The following is a 23,532-nucleotide window of genomic DNA, read 5'->3' as shown; positions in this document are numbered from 1 at the left end:
TATGCCACCAGACCTTAGGATCACGTGTGCCACACGTAGGATATATGTGCCACACCCGTTGGTGATTTACTTTAGAAGTATAGAGCAGCATGTGCACAAAGCCCATTCTGAGTGACACATCTGAGAACCAATAAGCTACTCCCTCTCTGGTGTGGGGGTCAGTGTCTCACTCCACTCTTCCCCTGAGTTCAGAGAGTAGCCCGCAACCTTGACTTTCCAAAGCCAGGCTTGTGGTTTCAGAAAAGGTGATGTAGAAGGGGACACAGCACTTAGTGAGGGCCAGAAACAAAGCACATTCCATCTTGCATGTGTATCAGTAATTGGGGTGCAGGGGTGGGGGAGAAAGACATTCTCAGAGGAAGAGAAATGGCCAGAATTTGCCAAGACTTAGTCTTAAGGAGTGGCTGTAGGAAGCTTTTCCAACAGAAAGTAACCCGAGAAAAGAAAACTCAGTGCCAGAATGATAGTACAGCCAGTAGGGCACTTATCTTGCACGTGGCCAACCCAGGTTCGATCCCCTTTATCCCATCTGGTCCCCTGAGCACTGCCAGGAGTGATTCCTGAGTGCAGAGCCAGAAGTAAGCCCTGAACTACACTGGGTGTGGTCCCCAAACAAAACAGAACAAAAAAAGAAAGGAAAATACAACAAAAGAATAGGTAAAACTAAGGAAATAGGGGTTGGGGAGACTGTCCATAATGCTGGATCCCCGAGTTCTGTCCCTGGAACTGGAATTGCATGGTACTCCAAGCTCCAGGCTCTGTCAGGGCCAAGTGTCAGACCTGCATAACTGGATTATATATCCATGGGCACGACCCTGGAGCCCCCTGAGTTCTGCTTAGGACCCCCTCCACACCAAATAGAATTCAATAGAGCCATCTGTTTGTCACTTCTTGATTTTCTTTGTGTATATTTTTTGATGGAAGCAAAAGTTATACTATCTGATATGGTGCTCAATGTATATGTAAAGGAAATACATAAGTAACATAAAATTTTTTTAAAGAAAGAAAAGACAATAAAAAGATTAGGGTTGGGGAGAAAGTTCAAAGGGCTGGAGTTCATGCTTTGCATGCAGGAGACCCAGTTTCTTTGTTTGTTTGTTTTGCTTTTTGGGTCATACTTAACGTTGCACAGAGGTTACTCCTGGCTCATGCACTCAGGAATGACTCCTGGCAGTGCTCAGGGGACCATATGGGATGTTGGGAATAAAATCCGGGTTGGCAGCGTGCAAGGCAAATGCCCTACCCGCTGTGCTATCACTCCAGCCCCAAGGAGCCCTGGGTTTAATCCCTGGTCCCTTACGTTCCCCTGAGCACCATCAGGTCTGTTCCCCCACCATAAAAAATAAAACTATAAAACTGAATGAAAGACAAATTATAGAATGGATAAAAAGTATGAGGACCCTGGAGATTATTCAAATGGTAGAGCAGATGTCTAGTATGTGGGAGGCCCTGAGGTCACCTGCAGTCCCCCACGACAATGTATGCACTGCAGGGGGGAGCCACAGTGTCCCCTGAGCATCTGCACCTTTGGGCAGAGCATCATTGGGAATGGCCTGAGCCAAGGCACTTCTGGGTGTGGCTCCAATTAAAACAAAACAAAACACGCCATAGCCACTCTGCCAGCTCTAAGCCACACAGGCAGGCTGACAGTGATACCTTGCACAGAAGCTTAAGAAGTCTCTGGGCTTAGGGGCTAGAGTGATAGCACAGTGGGTAAGGCGCTTGCCTTGTACTCGGCCAACCCCGATTTGATCCCTCGCATCCCTATGGTTCCTGAGTCCTAACAGGAGTGATCTCTAAGAGGAAATGGTCAAAAGAGGGGCTGGAGTGATAGTACAGTGGGTAGGGCATTTGCCTTGCATACGGCCAACCCGGGTTTGATCACCAGCATCCCGTAAGGTCCCTTGAGCACCGCCAGGAGTGATTTTTGAGTGTAGAGTCAGGAGTAACTCCTGTGCATTGCTGGGTGTGATCCCAAAAGCCAAAAAAAGAAAGTGAAAATGAGTAAAAGATGTTTAGAGACATTTCACAGAAGACAGCCCATTAGCATGTGAAGGCTGTTCATTGACCATTAGAGAAAACTCTTCATTAAAACCACCGGTGACAAAGAAAACAAACAAACATCAGTGATGTTACTAGACGTATCAGAGGAGCTGAGAGTGGACACGGTGATGCTGGTGAGGACAGGGAGAAATGGGGACACTTGCCAGTGCAGGTGGAAGTGTAAATGCTGCTACCATTCTAGAAAGAGTTTCATAGTTCCTTTTTTTATAATTAAAAAATTGTATTTCCTTTTAAAATGGACTTGCCCTCTGACCTCATAGATCCTTTTTTTATAATTAAAAAATTGTATTTTCTTTTAAAATGGACTTGCCCTCTGACCCAGCCCTTGTGCTTTGCAATATTTACTCCAGCCAAAACAAACTTATTTTCATGCAGGAACTTGTGCACAAACACTCATGGCAGTTTTGTTTATAATTTTTTTTTCAGTTTTGGTGTCCCACCTGGCAATGCTCAGGGGTCACTCCTGGCTCGACAGTCAGGAATTACTCCTGGCAGTGCTCAGGGGACCATATGGGATGCCAAGGATCAAGCCCAGGTTGTGTGCATGGATGGCAAGTGCCCTGCCTGCTGTACCATCTCCCCAGATCCATAACTCAATGTGTTTGGGTACCTTAAATAAAACTTACTCTTTTTTTTTCTTTTTGGTCGCAAGATTTATTGTTGTATCCTAAGAATGAACATCAAAACCACCCAGGAATATCTTGAAATTCTAAGCAGTTAAGAAAGTCTATTACTTCTCTTGGAAACTTTTCCCACGGTGAGTAATCTTGTATTCAGAGAGAAGAGGGAGGGAGAAAGGGAAGGGCATCAATTACACAGAACCGTTCATAGGTTAGCCTGAGCCATTTATCCTTCTCCCCAGGCAAAGAAACACCACAGGTAGCCCTCAGCAGTGATGTTAAGGAGTACAAAATGCCCACAACAATTGGACTTCTGAATAGTGGCAGACACACATGATGCTACTGTGGCATCATATGGAAACCATGAGACCTCCTCTACATGTCTGACAGAACCAATTATTCCCCCTTAGATTCGTGGATATCTCAAAGCTGCTGACGAAGGACAGTCGTTTCTCATTGTAGGGGAGAGAAATGCAGTCCACGAGACTGAATGAAGGGCCAGTCAATACAGAGAAGGACAACAGTTCCTGACTCATGGGGCCCCTCCGTCTCCATCGATAAGGATTCTTGAGGCTTTGCAAACAACCCTGATCACCGGTTTCTATGAAAGAGCAGCTGCATCAGACATACCTATTCATCTTGGGCGAGAAGATACGTTGTTGTATTTCGGATGTAGCGTCTTGAGTTCTAGAAGTAAAACAAAATCAAAGATGTATTAAAGGAAGTTGCAATTCTCAATTCTAAGGCTGTCTTAGGAAAGGCTTATAGACCAAGGTCAGGGAATGGATGTTTTTATTGCTCCAGCCCGGTTTTTTTTTTCTTTTTGGGTCACACCCGGCAATGCACAGGGTTACTCCTGGCTCTGTGCTCAGGAATTACCCCTGGCGGTGCTCAGGGGACCATATGGGATGCTGGGAATTGAACCTGGTTTGGCCGTGTGCAAGGCAAACACCCTACCCGCCGTGCTATTAGGAGTGGATGTTTTTAAATACACTGCAGTGGCCCACACCAGTCATCTGCCCATATCCTCTCTGGCTGTACCTTTTGGAATTAATTAAGAAACGAGGGAAGAGGCTATTGGTTATTTCCCAAAGCTGGCGCCTATGGGCTCTGCTGCCGAAGTGAGCGCTTTAGCTGGTGGCTGCTGTTCCTGACAGTGATGGTTGCTTTTCCCATGACCACCCCCTTGCAGCTTAAGGAGTTTCATCTCGGTGTGGATGGACCCACATACCTGCCAATCTAGCTCAGCAGACTTTCGGTCGTAGTGGGGTTTTCGATCACCAAGCCTCTTCAGAATACCCTGGTTTTCCATAGTGATTCTCACTAACTCCCGGTTCCTTGTTTCTCTGTTTAAGCTGAAAAACACACAATGCCATGATGGGCACAGGGTAAAATTCTCCTTTTGGATGGAGTTAGGAGAGATGAGGCTATGAGGGTTTTATTGTTGTTTTTGTTGTACACCTGGCTCAAAAGTTACTCCTGGCTCTGTGCCCAGGAATCAATTCTGGCAGGCCTCGGGGGCCATCTGGGATGCTGGAGATTGAACCCAGGTTGGCTGCATGTAAGACAAATGCCTTTCCTGCTAGACTATTGCTATAGCCCCAAGTATGAGGTTTTAAGCCCACACCAACTCTTTTTTTTTTTTTTTTTTATTTTTTTTTTTTTATTAGTGAAACAACATGAGGTACAGTTATAGATTTACAAATTTTGTGCTTGGATCTCGGTCATACCACGATCAAATACCCATCCCTCCACCAGTGCCCATTTTCCACCACCAGGATAATATCCCTCCCCCCCATCCTCCCATCCCCCCATCCCCCCCTGCCACTGTGGCAGGGCATTCCCCCCTGTTCTCTCTCTCCTCCTGGGCGCTGTGATCAGCCAAAGAGGCATTGAGTGGCGAACATGTTCAGTCCAGTCTACTTTCAACCTGCATCTCCCCTCCTGGGAGGATCCTCCAAACACCCTCCACTTGGCGTTCCCCTCTCCATCTGAATTGTCCTTTCCCCTAGAATACCCAGCTGGCCTCTAAGTTATGGAGTAATTCTCCTGGTGTTGTGGGTATTAATCTCATATTTTATTATTTTATATCCCCCAGATGAATGCTATCTTTCTATGTCTATCCCTCTCTTTCTGACTCATTTCGCTTAGCATGATACTTTCCATATTGTACCACTTGTATGTAAAGTTCGTGATTTCATCTCTTTTAAGAGCCACATAGTACTCCATTGTGTAGATGTACCAAAGTTTCTTTAACCAGTCATCTGTTCTTGGGCACTCAGGTCTCTTCCAGTTTCTGGCTACTGTAAAGAGTGCTGCAATGAACAGACAAGTGCAGATGTCCCTTCGGCTACACGTTTTTGCCTCTCTGGGATATATTCCCAGGAGCCCACACCAACTCTTGGTCGGGACCAGATCATCCTCAAGAAGCCCAGACTGGAAAAAAGCTTAGGTTGGTGGTTCCCAGTCCCACTGCACATGACAAGATTCCACATCTTTGGGACCAGAGCCATAGTCCAGTGGGGAGGGCATTTGCCTTGCATGCAGGTTCAGTCCCTGGCATCCCATATGGTCTCCAAGCACTGCCAGGAATAATTCCTGAGCACAGAGCCAGGAGTAACCCCTGAGCATTACCAGGTGTGGTCCAAAACACAAAACAAAAGATTCTACATCTTTGGTTTGGAGGTGGGGGGGGGTTCAAGTCTGAGAATTTTGTAAAAACTCCCCAAGGATGTTTCTAGAAAACAGGATTGAGACCCAATTTACCATTGGCAATGGGTAAATCACATAGAGGCTGAGAGATCAGGTTCATGCTTCGACTTTCAGGGTCTTGTATGCAAGAGTAAAGGAAAGTCCTGGTGACATCCACCTTACCAACACGTACCCCCCCCCCCCCCCTTCTTGCCCTGGTAACACTGTTTGCTTGAGCGGGCCTCCTAAGGTCTCCATTTTGAGACTTGTTGTTACTGTGTTTGGCATATTGAATATGTCATGGGTAGCTTGCCAGGCTTTTGCTGTGCAGATGAGATACTCTCGGTAGCTTGCTGGGCTCTCCGAGGGGGCGGAGGAATCGAACCCGGCTCAGCCAGGTTGGCGGCACACAAGGCAAACGCCCTACTGCTGTGCTATTGCTCCAGCCCTTGCCTTGCACTAAACCTGACCACACTGCGGAGTCATTCCCAGCAGTGACCCTGAGTTCTGTAAGGGCAGGAAATACAGAGCTGTTTTTCCTCTAGATTTATAGTGCTGAGCACATGGTAAGGGCTAGGAAAAACATGTGGAACTGATTTTGAGAATTCTTTGCCCATAGTTACAGCTCAGGCCTTCACTCTACAAAAGTCGACTATGTTTTCTTGTAATGGATGAACTTGAAATAGGACGCCAGAAAGTCTCTTAGTAAAATAAAGCTTAGCTCTTTAAACACCAGAAACGGTCCCTTCTGGTGAGTCCTTCCCCCTCCCCCCCTTAACGTGGCCTTTGGTTAGCCCTCAAGATAACTCCTCTGCAGCCTCCCTTCCCCCTCCCAGGAAAACCTCCCCCTGAAATCCAGCCAGGGGGAAGTTACACCCAACACCCCTTAAATGAAAGGCAACAAACCTTTTGGAAAAATACTCATTCCAACAATCCACCTGCGCAGGCCCGCGATGAGCATTGGCGATTTTCTGACACAGTTGCTTGTTTTCATATTCAATTTTGTCGATTTTCTTTTGCTCACACTGGTAAGAAAGCCCACCCCAGCAGAGTGACATCAAATATGGAATCACGGGGCCCCACTGCCCCTGGCACTGTAGGAAAGTGGGGGCAGACTGAGGCCCGAGGGGGAGCAGCGTGGTGGGTAGGAGGGGGTGGTGAGGAAGAGTGTGAAGGCATCTTTGGGGTAGCTGGATATGGCCAAGCTTCTGGGAAGGGCCTCTGAGGAGCGGAATAGAGGCCAGAGGACACAGCAGACGCGGGGACCATACCTGCATCTTGCTCAGTTTCAGAATGTGGTTTGTGTGTGCTGCCGGAGGCTTGGTATCTACGGTGGGCTTCACTGGATGAGGACAGGAGAGGATGGTTAGGGACGTGAGTCCCCTCAGAAGCCTCAGGAAACCCAGCCACAGTCTAGCCAGCAGCCCCACTGATCACTCCTTTAGAGAGTTTCAGATGAGGAGCTGGAAGATCGTGGCAAGGGTTAGAGCACAGCTTATGTGCGCTGGAGCCCCGGGCTGGAGTCCCAGCAATGTTGAGGTGCCTGAGTTCTGTGGGGAGCAATCACTGAGTTGGAAGTTGCCCCTAAGCACTATTAGGTGTGGATGGACCCCAAACTAAACCACAATGTTAAAAGCAAATAAACATGGGACCAGAGAAAGAGCACAGCGGACAGGGTGTTTGTCTTGCACGCCGTCAACTGGGTTCAATCCCTGGCATCCCATCTAATCCACTGAGCACCGCAACCAGGAGCAATTCCTAATGCATCGCCAGGTGTGACCCCCCCAAAACAAAATAGATAAAATACATGCAATTTCTCATAAAAAAAAAACCACCAATACTATTTTGAGCCATTTTCCATTGTGACCTCAATTCAGTTAAGGAACTTTAATTTCTCAAACTGACAACAGGGCTAGAAAAAGTGAAATTTGCAGAAAAAGTTTCTTTGAACCCAAAGAAAGGGCCCCCCACCCCTTTTCCCACAGGGCCTCCTGCCTCTCAGCAGGGGAATCCTCCCTTCTTTCCCCTCAGCTTTAAACCATTCACAGTAGTGAAACTGACACCTGGCCAGGTGAGGGTCGGGTGACTTGCAGGTGGCCCCCGCATGCCTGGCCCAGTGGCCCACTTACCTATCTGTATCCTATTTTTGTGAAATATGTAGTGGCCAAAGTCCAACTTCTTTCTGAAGGCTGTGGTCTGTCGATGGTTTGAGACGATGACAGGGTAGGCTAGGTAATCCAGGGAACTGTTCATCTTCTCCTCCTAGACTCCCTTCAGAAGTGAGATTGCAGTTCCTTGGTGAGGCACTGAGAGGCCTCCATGCTGAGTTGTCATAGTGACATAGTTATGACATCAGGGACAGAGCTCAGGGAGGGCGGAGGAGCAGCAGGGCATGCCCAGGTAACTCTGCACTTCTCCTTGGAAGTAAGCCAGGCCCACATCAAGATGAGGGAAGCTTCCCCACCTCCCGGGAACACCAGCCTGACGGAGGTAATGGTCGTGGGAGGAAGGGGGAGTAGGGAAGGTGTGTGGGAAAGGCCGTAGCGGGACCTGCAGTCTAGCCTTGTTAGGTGCCCTGGACTAGAAGCTAAGTCATGGGAGGCCAGGTTTGAGAGGCAGTAAAAAAGGACCTGAATGATCACAGTTTGTCGATTTGTTCATTTTGCAGATGCAGGAAAATGAAGCTCAAAACAGCACTTGGCAAGTTAGTGTCAGAGCTGGGATGCTGGGGACTATATTTGCTCTTGGCTAGTGAGGGTGGGGGTCACCCAGGGAAACTGTGTGCGTGTTGGAGGGCAGAGGGCTCTGGGGGGGACTACGTGGACAGTCTTACTCCTGATGGCTCCTCAGTGAGAGGCTGCTGACACCCAGTGTCTTCTCAAGGTATTACAGCTGCTCCAGCAAGGGCTGCAAAGGCTCCTGTTCTCCTGTGCGTTCTGTCCCTAGTGGGGGCTTAGTGAGTCCTTCAAAGCGGAAAGCCTCCACGCAGTTTTCTCTTTACTGTGACCCTTGGGATCCACTTCTGTTCCAGAAGCAAGTTCTTAGTTTTACAATGGAGAAAGGTCAGGGACCTGGAGCAATAGGATAGTGAGTGGGCAGGGTGTTGGCCTTGCATGTAGCTGACCTGGTGTTCAATCCCCAACATTCCGTATGGCCCCCCAAACCCTGATTGTTCCTGCACTCAGGAACAATCCCTGAGTGCAGAGCAGGGAGTAATCCCCGAGCTCTGGAAGGTCATTGGCACTGAGCTGTGTGCAAATAACCAACAGCATGAAATATCAATGTGAAGAATCTGACATGCTTCATTGGCGTACATTTGGTGCTTTCATTTTTTGGCAATGGACTTTAATAGTCCACAAAAGTACACGGTTACAGGAGTACATATTTCAAAAATAATGTTTTTATTCTCAACACATTTGCTGATGGAAAGGGACTCAATACTTTGAGTGCTCAGCAGCTGCCGGTTTGTTCCTGGGTTGTCACATCCATCTGATCTTTCAAATAGCCCTGGGAATTAGGGGTCCTTGTTAAACGCTTTCCTTTCTCTCCAAAGCACGCAGGCTGGAGGGGTTAAGTAATTGCTTCGGGGTCAGAATCCCAAGCCTGGCCGCACAGAGTGAAGCAAATTGAGATTCTGAATGAAGGTGGAAAGAAAGGTGCCCCTGATTTGGTTGGGCTTCTCAAACTTAGACCTGAGTAAGGACCCCAAGAGTAGGGGGTCCTGGAAAATGCACCTTTCCATTCGGGAGATCTGACCTCCACGGGGACAGCGTGTTTGTGACTAGCTCCAGGGGTGGTGAAGACCAGGAGAGAGGTCGTCATAGAAGGGATCAGCGCTCCCAGCTGGAACCCGGGTGTCCACAAGCGAAAGAAATGACCCTTGGGATTGGGACTGCGCCTAGTACTGGCCCCATGAAGCGATAGCCCTTCCTGGTGTAGAACGATTCCGAAGGAAGAAAACCTCGGCGTCCGCGGGCGCCTGCAGCAGCGGCAGCAGCAGCCCCCGGGCCGCCCGCGCGCGCCGTGGCCCCGCCCCGGGGCGTGGCCTGCTCGGAGCCCCGCCCCCTCCCGCTGACCCGGCCTCTCTCCGCGCTCCCCGCCGCCCGGCGCGCAGGGCCCGGCCGCCGCCATGTCGGGCCCGTTCGAGCTCTCGGTGCAGGACCTCAACGACCTGCTGTCGGACGGCAGCGGCTGCTACAGCCTGCCGAGCCAGCCCTGCAACGAGGTCAGCCCCCGGATCTACGTGGGCAACGCGTGAGTCGCCCCCTCCCCCTTGACGGGCCCTCGGGGCGCCCCGTCCCCCCGCCAGCTGGGGTGGGGGACATCGGGAGCCGGGGGTGGGGTGGGCAGCGAGGTCTGCGCGAGGCCGGAGTCCTGGAGGCCTCGCCCACCCCGCGCGCGGTCTCCGCCCGGGGGCGGGCGCGCGGCAAGGTCGGCCCTGCGCTTCCCCGGGAGCGCGGGGCCCGCCGGGGCGCGCCCAGCATCCGTCCCGAAGCCGTCCCCCAACTCGGGGTCCTGGGGCAGGGGTCGGGGCAGCCCAGCTCGCTGAACAGGTGGCTACTGGGCTCCGTGGGATCATGTGACAGCGGCCCGGCTCCGCAGTGAGGTCATCTCGCAATGGCGCCTCCGTTGTCACGGCAACGGGCTGACGTCACAGCCTAGGCGCGCGCGTGGGGGGGGGAACCGTGCGAGGGTCGCGCAGGCGCAGAACCTGTAGGGACCCTAAATAAAGGTCCAGCGGGCTGCACCTGACTCTGGCTCTCCAGCGTCTAGATGGGGTTAGATTTTCATGGGATTCGGAACGAGCCAGAGATGAACATCGTCAGATCCCGAGGTGTCACTCAGGAAAGGCCCCTCACCTGCACATGTCCAGGAAAAGCGTTGTTTATTCATCCCTTCTGAACTGACTGATTTCCCCCATTTGTTACATTAATAACAGATTTCTCTGCAGCAGGAGAGAACCTGTGTTAACCATGGGAGAGATGGCGGAAGCACTGGCTACAAGCAGGTGTTTGCCCTGGTAGGGTCAGGGAGCCCTTGGCTTGGATTTTCCTGAGCTCCCAGTTACCAACACTAAGCTTCATGGGCCCAAAGACCCCCCCCCTTCTTTTATTGTACAGAGGAGACATATTAGAGACAGGGTCAATGTCTGGACCCCCCACCCTGGGCTAGGTTCACGCCTGGACCCCCCCCCCCCCCACCCTGGGTTAGGACCTGCTGTGTCCCTTGCAGAGAACTCCCACAAGTTGGGGGGCTGCACAAAACTGGCAGGGGTCTGTAAGGCACGCTCCCAGCCCCCTGGGCACAGACTGCCTCCTCCAGGCCACTGAGCTCTGCATTCGAGAGATGCTGGCCGATGCTGCTGTTGACTGTCAGTGCGAGAGGAAGAAATTCCTGGGAAAGTTAGTCAAGGTCTTCAGCAGCTTCTGCTCCACAGTCCTGCAGTGGCATGAGCAGAGACCCACAGTCCATAACTGCCTGAGGGTCTGGCTCGCTCCCTCTCCGGCACCATGGGAGTGAGTGGCTTAGCACATGCCCAAGCCCTGTCTTGGGCATTTGCACAGCTGTCCCTGCTTCCCAAGGGCAAACCAGCTTTGGCAATGGCGGAAGCTAGAGAGGCAGGTGCTGTGACAGATGTGGCCTGAAGCAGTCTGACCTTGACTTGGTCCTGGGTGTGTGTGTGTGGTGATAGTGTGGGGAGATGGAGGGTGTTCAGCATAGAAGATAGACTGATAGACTGAGCACCTAGTACCCCCTTTCCCCACAGGACCAGCTCTCCTCCACCCTAACTTCCCCTTTCTTTATACTGATGGGGTCACACACATTTCTGGTTGTGTTGCTTGTACGTTAGGTTGCAGTGCTCACATGCTTGCTACCATGCCGTGTGTGCGCTCTCTCTCTCTCTCTCTCTCTCTCTCTCTCTCTCTCTCTCTCTCTCTCTCTCACACACACACACACACACACACACCCTGCTTCAGTGTATCAGAGACTGCCCTCACTGTTGTAGTGTTGTAGTTCCCAGGACAGTAGATCTGATGGGACCATGATGAGCACATGTGGGTGGCACCAGGAATCGAACTTGCAGCCTTCCACTGGTAAGGCCCTTTTTGCTTTCGCGCCAGCCGTAGGCTCACCGGGATCCCCTTAACAAAACCAGGGCTCCTAGAGCAGAGAGGAGGCTGTAGCAGCCACATTTTCTGGGTCTCAGGCTTTGCAGTGGGCGTGGGCACGCGAGGCAGAGTGAGGAGGAAGCCGGCGCAGGGCACGGGCTCTGGAAAAAGGCAACCTCCTACCAGGCAGCTTCCCCAGCCCACACGAGAACTTCCTCCTGCCAGGCTTTTAGCAGTGTGGGCTCCATCCTTCCTCCATCACGGGCACAGGGCTTCACGTACGAAGGCGCGTGGTCAAGTGGAAACTGCAATTTGAATTGGGATGTTGTTGGGAGACAAAATAAAGGCGGCCTTTGACTATTCAGAGTGTTTTATAATCTCATCCTCTATAGCTGCCTCTTACTTGCTCCCCAAATGCTAACTTACTCCAGCAAGCTTCCCAATATGTGCCAGTGGGCTGTGGCAAGAAGAGTTTCCCTGGGGTGGGGGTGGGGAGGAGAGGGCTGTGGGCTTTTTCATCCAGGGACCGAGGCTGCCTGAAGGCATCAGTCTCGCTGTGTGCCTGGTCCTCTGGCAGAAGCCACCCTGCCCTCTAGGGTCTTTACCAGCAGTACTCTGGGTCTCACTCGTTGAACCCGTTAGCCCCAGGGGGAGCACATGCAGTTTCTTCAGTCAAATCAAACTCCAGGAGCCCATTTTAAGAAGGGGAAACTGAGTTACAAAAAGGGGAAGTGAGGGCTGGAGCAATAGCACAGCGGGTAGGGCATCTGCCTTGCACGCGGCCGACCTGGGTTCGATTACCAGCATCCCATATGGTCCCCTGAGCACCGCCAGGGATAATTCCTGAGTGCAGAGCCAGGAGTAATCCCTGCGCATCGCCAGGTGTGACCCAAAAAGCAAAAAAAAAAAAAGGGGGGGAAGTGAATTGCTTCAGGTGACCGGCTGGGCTGGTTCAGAGTAGAAAGGGAGGTACTGGACTATTCTCCCACTATCTGGTAGGGAGTTTGAGGAAGATGGAGAAGGGCATTCTAGGCCGAGGGGACCAGCATGTCACATGGGTGGACGTTAGGGATTGAGGGAGAGGGAAGGACCATCAGGTGAGGCTGGAGAAGCAGGTGGTGGGCGTGGAGGGGGGCAGTCAGAGCCCGGAGGCTCCCTTCTCCACCAAGAGACTTAACCTCTCCCCTCTCCCCCAGGCTGCCCCTCAAGCAGCTAATTGTCCCCTGCTCACTGTCCCCTGTCTAGGTCTGTGGCTCAAGACATCCCCAGGCTGCAGAAGCTGGGCATCACTCACGTCTTGAATGCCGCTGAGGGCAGGTCCTTCATGCATGTCAATACCAGTGCCAGCTTCTACAAGGACTCAGGCATCACCTACCTGGGCATCAAGGCCAACGACACACAAGACTTCAATCTCAGCGCCTTCTTCGAAAAGGCCGCAGACTTTATCGACCAGGCCCTGGCTCAGAAGAATGGTAAGGGCCTGGGGAGAAGGGCGGGGGGCAGCACCCCAGGCTATTCTGAGAACCTGGACCATAAGGGCCTCTGGCAGACCTGCACTGTCCACTATGGGAGTGACAGAGCCTGGGTCTCAGCCCCCCCGGCTGTTTGGGGAGAAGCCACTTATGTAAGCACTCTAGGGGGGCGGGCCTAGTACTTCACTAGACTTTCACTGAGAATCTGTTCCCCACTTCCAGATGGCTTCAGTCATGCAGGTTTATTCTTTCCTATCATTTGTGGGTACTGGTGTTTGCCTCTCTCTCTGCTACCCCCAGTCTTGGGCTCTGCCCTCAGGGTGCCAAGGTGGCTGCAGCAGATCCGGCCCCCACATCCCAGCAGGACCAAAGGCAGTGTGAGATGGAATGGCCACCTGCTCCTCATTTCTTTTTTTAAGTGCACACCCAACCTTCCCCAGAAATCCCCAGTGGCGTTCCCCTCCATCTCTCATTGGCTGGACTTTGGTTCCACAGACACTTGGTGGGGGGGGGGGAGGGCTGGGGGGAGTGGGCAGCTGCCTGCCTTGACTAGCATTGGCAAACCCGGGTTTATGCCTGTTGCTTCCTGAAGCTCCTAACCCTAAGGCAAGAGACCGAAGCCGACCTGGTGTTGGAGAGAAATCCTAGAAGGTCAGGGGACAGCGCCAGCCACTTGCCCTTTCTGCGTTTAGCCTGTGTTTCCTTTGCGACTCCCTTGGCCACCAGGGAGCCTGTACAGCCTTGCCCCGCCAACTCGGGCTATACCTGCTGGGGCATGGCTGCAGCTGTTGCCTGGCTGGCACAGCTTTTAGGAACGGGGTTCTCAGTACTGCCTGGGAGGTGTTGGGGGCCGGGGAGGAAAGTTGAAGGGCCCAGGAACCCACAGGCTGCCCTCGCAGGTGGCCCGGAGCTGCTGTGTGTGGGAGGACAGGGCAGGGCATGGGGTGTGTCCTTCCCACACCTCGGGCCTTCATCCCCTCAGCAGTCCCGGGGCTCTTGGACTCCACCTGCTGCCTCCATGACCTTGTCGGCCTTAGCCCTGGTGGGCCGGCTCGTGGGTCCGGAGAGTGAGAATCCGATGCTCTGGCAGACGCCACCTCGAGTGTTTGTGCCAGGCACGGTGGCCTCATTTTCACCAGGGTGGGCTGGGGGCCTGCCACATCCTTGTTTGTCTCCCGATGCCCGCCATGGCCTCGGGTAGCCAGCTGGCCTGCTGCCAAGGACGAGTGAGGGACAGAAATGCATTCTGTGGGCTCCAGGGCCAAGAGGAGGCGCCCCTCACGCTGACTGGCCGGCTGGTGGCCTCTGCAGAGTGTGAACTCAGGGGCAGGGAGCGGGGGCCCTTGGGGGAGCGGCAGGCCCTTCCACTGGGGGGAGGGGTTCCTGTGGTGGAGCCTGGGAGCCCAGCCCCAGGCAGGGCTGACACACAGCGAGCACGGCCACCGACCAGGCCCAGAGGAAGATCAGAATACGATGCCGGTGATTTCATTTCAGACTCCGATCAGGGAGTCTGAGGCGGGCACCAGGCCTTCTGGGGCGGAGGGTACCCCCATCCTAGGCTGGCAGCGGCTTGCATTTTGGCTCCTCAGAGCCTTGCTTCCACAGTGCAGTGAGGGTGCAGGTGGGGGGAGGGCCCCAGCTCACTGGGGGCCCCTGTGCCTTACAGGCCGAGTGCTTGTCCACTGCCGTGAAGGGTATAGCCGCTCCCCCACGTTGGTCATCGCATACCTCATGATGCGCCAGAAGATGGACGTCAAGTCTGCCCTGAGCATCGTCCGGCAGAACCGGGAGATCGGCCCCAACGACGGCTTCCTGGCCCAGCTCTGCCAGCTCAACGACAGACTCGCCAAGGAGGGGAAGGTCAAACTCTAGGCCCCCCACAACTGCCTCTTCTTGGGGGGGCCCGCGGGGGGGAGGGGGGCCCACACCGCCACGTTTAGGAAACACTCACTGTCCCCACTTCTAGCCTCACTGGGCACTTGCCACAGGCCTTTCCAACACCGCCCTGGGCCACAGTCCCCCGGACGGAGCATATCCGGAAGCCGGCCGAGGTGGGCACGCTGGCTTCCCGTTGTGCTGTCGCTCCCAGGCCCCCCCTCTCCGCCCAGATGGGAGGCCTGTGGGCTGGTCAGGCCCAGGATGCTCACACCACCCCCCTCCCCCTCTCTCACAGCTGCCCGGCACCCACTTCTCCCGGCGGGGACCACGGCTCCTGTGCTCAGGGCTTACTGCAGGAACTATGCAAATGTCGGCTCGGGCACGCCCCACTGCATCTGTCTCCTCGACAGCACCCATGGGCAGAGGGGGCAGAGGGGACCGTGAGGGCTGCCCTGGGGTAGCGTCAGCTGTGTGGAGGTTCCAACAGGAACCCCCCTTGTCAAGGTTTCCTTAGGGTTAGAGACCCCAGCGCTAGCCATTTCCCCCGGGGGACCCACAGTTGGGGAGCGTGTGCCTTGGAGGGCTCGCCCACCGAAGCCCACGGGGGTCCCACCCTCGGGTTGCACTCAGTCACGTGGTGTGTCTGCAGGGCAGTGCCTGGGCCATGGTTTTTTTTTTTTTCTTCTCTGTTTTAGAAAACAGGGTGTTGAAGTTCGGCCTATTTAAAAACCCACCGTTTGGAGAACAACCAGGGTTTCGTCCTGAATTACAGTGTTGAATTGTTTTACTGTGAGCGCGGCCCCGCTGCTGGCCGCTCTCTGCCTCCCTTGCTATTCCTAGACAGCGGCAGCCTGTACGTGCTTGGGGCTGGGTTGGCCCCTGGGCACGGCCCCACCTGGGAAATTCCCCCTCAGCAGCTTTTGCACATAAGCTGGGAGGTGCTGGCACTCACGCACAGGCCTCGCATACTGGCCAGAAAGCAGCAGGCTTGGGTCCGATAGGCTTGGGGGGCTTCAGGGTCTGACGAGGGGATGCGGGGCTGCTGCTCTAGGCTCCCAGTGTCAGCCAGGAGGTGCTCCCCATGCCATCGCCTCGCGCACACACACACCCTCCTCCCCTCCCCTGCCCTCCCCTCCTCTCATTCTCTCCTCTTCCCCTCCTGTCTCTCTTTCCATTCCCCTTTCCTGTCCCCCTCCCCTCCACCCCTCCTCTTTCTCCCTAGTCCTCTACCCTGCCTCCTCCTCCCTCCTCCTCCTCTTTCATTCCTCCTCTTCCTCCTCCTGCTCCTCCTGTTCTTCCTCCTCCACCACCTCCTCCACACCCTTTAGCGTCAGAGCCTTGTTCTGGTGGGTGCCTTTAGCACCTAGAACCCTAAACTCATGGCTGGGTTCATTTGCAGGGAGTTGCCAAGTGAGTCACTTGGCACATATCAGGGATGTCGTGGCTCGCTAAGACACGCTTTAAATTGCACTCCAGGACGCACTCACCAGTCGGCCGAGGCAGGAAAGTGCCTTTTCCCGAGTGGGCAGGATGAGGAGCCGCCGTGGGGGCGGGGGGGGGGTGGTGGTGGCAGGAGCAGCACTCTGCAGCCTGGACAGCGCCTTTCCCGGGGACACAGCAGCGAAGACTGAGCAAGCAAGGGCCCTGGCTGCTCCTTTGGAACCGGTGGCCCAGGTGGCCATGTCAGTGAGACAGCCATCCTCAGACCTGAGCACCTGGGATATGCCAGAGCAATAGTGCAGGGGAGGGGCACTTGTCTTGCACAAGTGGGTTTGATCCCCGGCACCCCACATGGTTCCCTGAGTCCTGCCAGGAATGATCCCTGAGCACAGAGCCAGGAGGAAGCCTTGAACACAGCTGGGTGTGGCCCAAAAACCAAAAAAGAAAAACAAGAAAACTGAGCACCTCACTGATAATGGCTGATAATACTCCCATTAATCAAACTCCCATTAATCATGTATTGACACTTTTTTTTTTATGGGACTGGAGAGAGCACAGGGTAAGGCTGCACCCCTGGCTCGAAGCCCCTGCACCACGTATGTTCTCCTGTGCTCCACCAGGGATGCTTAGAGCTAGGAACAGCCCCTGAGCACAGATGGGTGTGGCCCAGTACTCTCCCCTCTCCCAGAACACCCCCTCAAAAACCAAAAAATGGAACTGTGGGTTGGCGAGATGGCTCAGCGAGCAGCTGGGGTGCTGGCTTTGGTGAAGGCCCAAGTTTAATATCCGGCACTTTATGGTTCTCCAAGCGCCCCAGGGGGACACTCAAGCCCAAAGCTGGAAATAACTCCGGAGCTGCTCTGGGTGTGGCCCCCAAATAAACACAAAGGAACTGGCTTTCCGAGGGTCAGAGTGAGCAAAGGTCAGCTGGCTCCGAGGCACTCCGGAAGCAATATTTCAGGGCTGCCCATTCCTGAGTTCCTGAGTGGACTTCTTTCCCTTATTCTGCTGCTCAGGAATGTCCCACGCTCACGCCCCTGACCGTGAGCTCTGTGGTGTGTGGGGAGAGAGTTAGCACAAACCCATCCCTGTCCCGGAAGTGAAGCATGCGGTTAAGAGCCCACTGGGTTCTGGCCTCTGGGTCTTTTCTCTGGGCACACAGGGCACCCTGAAATGGGTGCTGGGGACACAGCTTCTGGACGTCCCTCTGGAGCTGGACTCCCCTTCTGGGCCTGAGTGTGGTCACCCCACAGTGTGGCCAGAGCGTGATGGGCCCACAGTGCAGGTTGGGGTCAATTAACCAGGCTGTACTGGGGGGAGGAGGGAAGAAAGGCTACCAAGAATTAATGCCTACTTTGGGGTAACTTTCATACTCATGTCTAGGGATTTCTTGATAGTCTTTCATCTCAAAATCCCCAGCATTCCATGAGGTTTTGCTCCTACATCCTTTTTTTTTTTTTTCGGGGGGGGGGCTGTCAAAATCAAATTCAATTATGTAGGAGTCCATGGAGGTGGAAGCTGTTTGCACACCGCTTTCTTCCCCTGGGAAATGGTGGGATAGGAACTCAGGGTGCCCTTCCCCCGACCTTTGATTAGCAGAATCCCCACCTGAAGCCCCCCAAGACAGAATGAGAGCGCGTCATGTGGTGGTCTGGTGGTCTGCTACATTCTGAAGTGGGAGTCCACCTTTCACAGGCCTGATTCTCTCCCGGAGTTATCTTGAGAGAAGAAACCATCCACCACACCCGGGGACCTGGAGGCAGACCTTTTGGCTCTGACATCTGTGGGGTCTCTGAATTCCCCCACTGGGGATTGAATGCCACCTGGAATTTTCAGGGGGGAGCGTGTAGTAAGATGATGACCAGCAGGTGGCGCTGCCTCCCGTGGGAATGGATGCTTGGAAAAGGACCGGTGCCTTCTGCGTCTGGAGCTCAGGCCTGGATGGAAAAGTTTCAGTGAAAACCCTTAGAATATGAACTGTTCTGGTGGGGAGCTCTCTGTCATCCAACACAGTCCTCGGTGAAGAGCTGACCATGATGATGACCCAAGTCAAGATTTTTATCCAGTTAAAAATAGGCTGAGAAAGCTGATGGGTTGGAAGCTTAATTTACCACTTGGCAACTTTTCCGGTGACGCGCCTACAAAGTATAAATTTTCTGGACAGTAAAGGCCAGAGGGATCCAGGTTTTAAAATTAAGATAACATGTCTCAAATCAGTGTTACAATATTAAAACTGTAACCAAAATAAATGTCTTACAGGAAAATAAAGTGGTCTTTTTCTGGGTCCTCATCACGGTTGATTTCCCCTTGTACTTTTTGATCTAGCTTTTATGTTTGTATTTTTAACAACCCCCCCCCTCTTTTTTTTTAAATAAAAGGCCTTCCTAGCCATTCTCTGGGGTACACTCCCCGAATCCTCAGCACTTCTCTTGGCCCTCAGAAGCTGCTGAATGGCCAAGTGGGGACTTCCCACCTGTGCTGGACCCGGAAGGACTCTGAAAGCTTCATGGACTCAAGGGGTCAATTGTGCCACCCTTGCTGCTGGGGACAGGATAGCGATGAGCAGCAGAAGCAAAGGCAATTTGAGAACACAGCCAAGAAGTCTGGTCCCCAGGGGTCAGGTGAGCAGAACTTACTCCCTTGGTTCTGCATGTCCATCCAAGTTCATGTTCCCAGGAGGATCCCAGGTCTCCACCGCCCTCTCCTCTCACCCGGCTCCCCGTACAGACTATTCCTTCTTCTCCAGGTCCATAACACTTTGTCCTCCAAAGTGCCTTGGACCCTTTTCTTGGTGGCACCAGTTGCCGCCTCCCTGGTGGAATGGTCGATGAAGAGGTTTCTCTGAGCTGCCGGGTGCCGCTGCTCAGCTCTTGGCAGCAGGCCTGGCTGCATTCAGCCTTTGGCAAGTGGACATAGGGACAGGCAGTTAGGAACAAAACCCCAAGTCGTCAGAGCAGCCCAGGCCTGCCAGCAACCCGGGCCTGGCTTGGACGACACACACTGGGGGTGGGGATAGAGAGACAGGATAGGGGCAGGGGCTCGCCTGCCAGTGTCTGACCCTGGCTCTATCCACAGCACCACATGGCCTCCCCAGCACTAGCATCCTCAGGCCCGACTAGTCACCTAGTCAGCTCAGTTGGCAGGAACCACCTGGAGTAGCCCTAAAGCCCCCAAGCACTGTGTGGGAGGCAGGATGCCCCAAAACTAAAGAAAAAGCATCAGGTTAGATGATACAGTGGTTACCCAGCTTGGGTCTAACCCCAGCACCACATGGACCCCACGCCCTGCCAGGTGTACTCCAGAGGCCCTGAGCATCGTCAGGGTGGTCCGGGTACCCCCCGGACTGTCCCTCAATAGTACCTTATCCTCAGTCCCTTGCATTGAATCTGAACCGATGGGCCGAGAATTGCCAATGGGGTCCCTGGACAAGCTTTGCTTGGGAGGCCACCCCACAAAGTCAGCAACCCAGGCCAGAGTGATAGTCCAGTGGGCTGGGTGCCTGCACGCAGTCAAACTGGGTTTGATCCCTGGCATCCTATACGGTCCCCCCGAGCATCCCCAGGAATGATTCCTGAGCACAGGGCCAGGAGTAATCCCTAAGCATCGCCGGGTGTGGCTCAAAAACACCAATCGAAGGTGGCCTGAACTTTACGTTGTCATCCTTATGAGGCACATCCCAACAGGATGGTGTCCTCCAGAATGCACTGACCCCCTCATCCTCTCAATGGCACCTTAGTTGGGAGTTGGGCTGTGGGGGGCTGCATGCCTGAGAAGATAGATCACTGGGGTGGGCGCTGACCAGGCGGCGCCTTATATAAAGGAGGTGTCCTCATATAAAGGAGGTCTTGGGACACGATACGGACGTGCACAAGGAGAGCAGTATGTGGAGAGGACGGCAGAGTTGGCCTCTGTGAGCCAAGGAATGCGAGAAAAGGCCCGCCAGCCAGAAGCTGGGCAGAGGAGAGAACAGATCCTTCCAGCCCTCAGGCCTCAGCCCGCCCCCAACACACACTTTGATCTTGAAGCTTCCAGAACATACAGGCAGTGAAATATGAGTTCTGGGGGGGGGGGTCTCCCCAGCAGTGCTGAGGCCACCAGGACTATACCCAACCGTGCTAGGGAGGCCACAAAGTCATAGGAATCGAGCCTATGTTTCCCCGTGTGGGCCAGGCATGCACACCATCTCCCAGGAACCGGGATGCATTCCTGAGGTGGAACCCCCACAACCGCTTCTGTGCTGCTGTGAGACCCAGGGCCTGGCTGAGGTTCCTGGACAACCTGCATTGTTCCTGGGAAACAGTTCGCCCTTAGAACCAGCACTCACTTTTGGAAATAGCCGTCAGTTAAATTTTTTATTTTGGTGGTGGTGGCGGGGGGCACACCCAGGAGTGCTCAGGGCTCACTCCTAGCTCTGCATTCAGGGATCACTCCTGGCAGGGCTCTAGGGACCATAGGGGGTGCCATTGATTGTACTCAGGTTGGCTGTGTGCAAGGCAAGTGCCCTAACCCCTGTACTATTCCTCCATGCTAAACCAAAAGACCTTGATGAGGGCCTGGGGAGGTGGTTCAAAGGGCTGGAGCACATGTTTTTGCATGCACTCGAGTGCCCCGGTTTCCTCCCTGGCACCAGGGCACTGTATGGTTCCTCCACACAATGAAGTAGCCCCAAGCACTGATGGGTGTGGTCCATGAACAAGAATAATCCATTTCTTCTTGAAATAAGACCCAGCAATAAAAGGGAACACATTGTTAAGGCAACAACTTGGACCAATCTCCAGGGAGCTTCGCAGAGTGAAGAGTCAGCCTTGAGAGGTTGTGGACTGATTGATTCCCTTTCCAGAGCACTTTCGAAATGACTCAATGATGGAAATGGAGAATAATTAAGGGAACTGTGGTGTCGGGGTGAAGTGAAGGGGCATGGGAAGAGGCGGGTCTGGTTCTTAAGGGCAAGGAGAGAGAACTTTGTGGTCGTAGAGTTGATCTGTATCTATACCCACGAGGATGGATACTCATACGGTATCCTCCACGTGTACAAATAAAGCCCAAGAAACTGGCATGAGCATGTGGGTTAGCTCATTGTGGATATAAATCTTGGGCTCAGGATGTCACTTGCTAGAGCACATGCTTCATATGTAGGAGGTTTGATTTTGATCCCTGGCGCACCCGCCCCCCCCCCCACACACACACATACATACTCCATAGCTGTGCTCAGGACTTCCTCATGATTCTGTGCTCAGGGATTGCTCCTGGAGGATTCAGGAGACCATATGTGGGCTGGAGCGATAGCACAGCGGTAGGGCGTTTGCCTTGCACGCAGCAAACCCGAGTTCGACTCCTCTGCCCCTCTCGGAGAGCCCAGCAAACTACCGAGAGTATCTCGCCCTCACGGCAAAGCCAGGCAAGCTACCCGTGACGTATTCGATATGCCAAACACAGTAACAACAAAGTCTCCAATGGAGACGTTACTGGGCCCGCTCGAGCAAATCGATGAACAACGGGAGGGCCTTTACCTTTACCTTTTTTATATGTGGTGCTGGGGATGGAGCCCAGGTTGGCTGTGGGCAAGGCAAGTCCCCTACCCCCTGTACTATTGCTTCAGGCCCTTTGGTCTCTGTATTGCAGTTTTACAAGATGCAAGCATTAGGAGGAGAAGTGAAGGAAACAGATTTTTCTGTATTTTTTATGTATTTAAGATTATTTTATGTGTTTAAGATAATTTTGGGGTTTTTTATTTTGTTTTTTTTTTGTTTTCTGCTTTTCAGGTCACACCCAGCGATGCTTAGGGGTTACTCCTGACTCTGCACTCAGGAATTACTCCTGGCAGTGCTCAGGGGACCATATGGGATGCAGGGATCGAACCCAGGTCAGCCGTGTGCAAGACAAATGCCCTACCTCCTGTACTATCACTCCAGTCCCAGATCATTTATTTTTTATATGTTTCAGACTATCTTTAACCTGTATAAGTTAATTGAGAACAACCTAAAATAAAAAGGTGAACTGGATAAATTATTTTTCTTGGGGTACTCTCAAGTGCTCAGAGGAGCCATGCAACGTGGGGGATCAAACCCATGCAAAACATGTGCTCTGGGGCTGGAGCGATAGTACAGCGGGTAGGGTGTTTGCCTTGCATGCGGTAGACCTGGGTTCAATTCCCAGCATCCGAGTACCGCCAGGAGTAATTCCTGAGTGCAGAGCCAGGAGTAACCCCTAAGCATCTCCAGATGTGACCCAAAAAAGCAAATAAATAAAACCAAAACCAAAACCAAAAACAAACAAGCATGTGTTCTGGTCCCTTGAACCATTCTCTCTGACAAATTTCTATGGACAGGGATGTTCATAGCATCATCCTGAGAGAAAAACATTGGAAATAACCAGATGAGCCTCTAGTAGAAGTTAGCTAAGACCCTAGGGAGGAAAATGCCAGGGAGAATTATTTAGTCCTGATCAATTACAAATCTGAACACTGTGTAAATATGTGAGATGAAGCGAGCAGTGAGTGAAGAGGATCTCTCAGCTACCTCGTGAGAATTTGATTCGATGGCAGAGAATCCTTCCAAGGGCTGGAGACCATTGAAAAGATTAAGTCCGCTGCATTCTTGGTGGTGGTGCTGGGGGTAGAACCCAGGGCTTGCCACATGCAAGACATGTGCTTTCCTACTACATACCCAGCTCAAGCTGCAGGATTCTTTGATTTCCCCCCTCTTTCAACATTCTTACTTCAGTTTTAAATAAAGAGAAAATAAATAGAAAACGCTCCGCTTTGCCCTCTAATCTCTGTCTTGCCGTCCTCATCCAGCAGGTGGCAGCAGAGTTCCACATTTGCTGCGAACGGGTCACTGGGTTCCAACCTCAACCTCATCAGCTCCAGGAACTCAGGCTTGGGCGGCTAGAAGTCAGCGGTGCGGCCAAGCGAGGGTTAACAACCCGCATTCCAGAGCAAAGCAAAAGGCAGTGGAGGGTCACAGACAAGGGGACAACACCCCCAGCCCTGGTGGCAGCGATAGGTTCCCCCCAACAATGGCCACAGCTGTTTTTGTCTGCCCCAAAGGAAACTGACTGAGGAAGTAGGGATCAGAGAGGCCCTTCCTGCAGGGGCCTCTGTCTGGCTTGTAAAACTGTCAGAGCGGCTGCATTCATGTGAGGAGTGATGGATGATGGAGAGAAGGAGGGACAGAGGCCGCAGATGGACACCCGCCTTGCAAGTCCAGGCAGGCGGCCCCGCAGGTGGGGCACGCTGATTCATTGCCCAGTGGAAAT

At 53.2% G+C, this 23,532-nt stretch overlaps 2 protein-coding genes across 3 annotated transcripts; one reads left to right on the top strand and one right to left on the bottom strand.

Moving 5' to 3' along the window:
* Nucleotides 1–2,711: 2,711 nt before the first annotated feature.
* Nucleotides 2,712–9,329, bottom strand: CFAP97D1 (CFAP97 domain containing 1). Of its 2 annotated transcripts, XM_056126841.1 has the most exons (7): nt 9,132–9,329; nt 7,505–7,646; nt 6,647–6,717; nt 6,282–6,400; nt 3,916–4,039; nt 3,315–3,371; nt 2,712–2,830 (listed from the first exon to the last, which is right to left on the bottom strand). In XM_056126841.1, exons 2-6 carry the CDS (start codon nt 7,626–7,628, stop codon nt 3,315–3,317), a joined length of 495 nt encoding a protein of 164 aa, XP_055982816.1. In that variant the 5' UTR covers nt 7,629–7,646; nt 9,132–9,329; the 3' UTR covers nt 2,712–2,830. The 2 variants fall into 2 exon arrangements, with proteins under 2 accessions (XP_055982816.1, XP_055982817.1); XM_056126842.1 differs by lacking the exon at nt 9,132–9,329 and having other exon boundaries at nt 7,505–7,742.
* A 116-nt stretch (nt 9,330–9,445) lies between these two features.
* Nucleotides 9,446–16,372, top strand: DUSP3 (dual specificity phosphatase 3). The gene is made up of 4 exons (XM_056126840.1): nt 9,446–9,629; nt 12,731–12,957; nt 14,624–14,817; nt 16,235–16,372. The coding sequence occupies exons 1-4, from the start codon at nt 9,505–9,507 to the stop codon at nt 16,247–16,249; spliced, it is 561 nt and encodes a 186-aa protein (XP_055982815.1). The 5' UTR covers nt 9,446–9,504; the 3' UTR covers nt 16,250–16,372.
* Nucleotides 16,373–23,532: the final 7,160 nt, after the last annotated feature.

This window comes from Sorex fumeus, unplaced genomic scaffold (genome assembly GCF_029834395.1).
Source record: "Sorex fumeus unplaced genomic scaffold, SorFum_2.1 ptg000063l, whole genome shotgun sequence".
NCBI classification, from domain to species: domain Eukaryota; kingdom Metazoa; phylum Chordata; class Mammalia; order Eulipotyphla; family Soricidae; genus Sorex; species Sorex fumeus.
The sequence above is the reverse complement of the archived record's forward strand: the minus strand, read 5'-3'. Positions and strand labels throughout refer to the sequence as shown.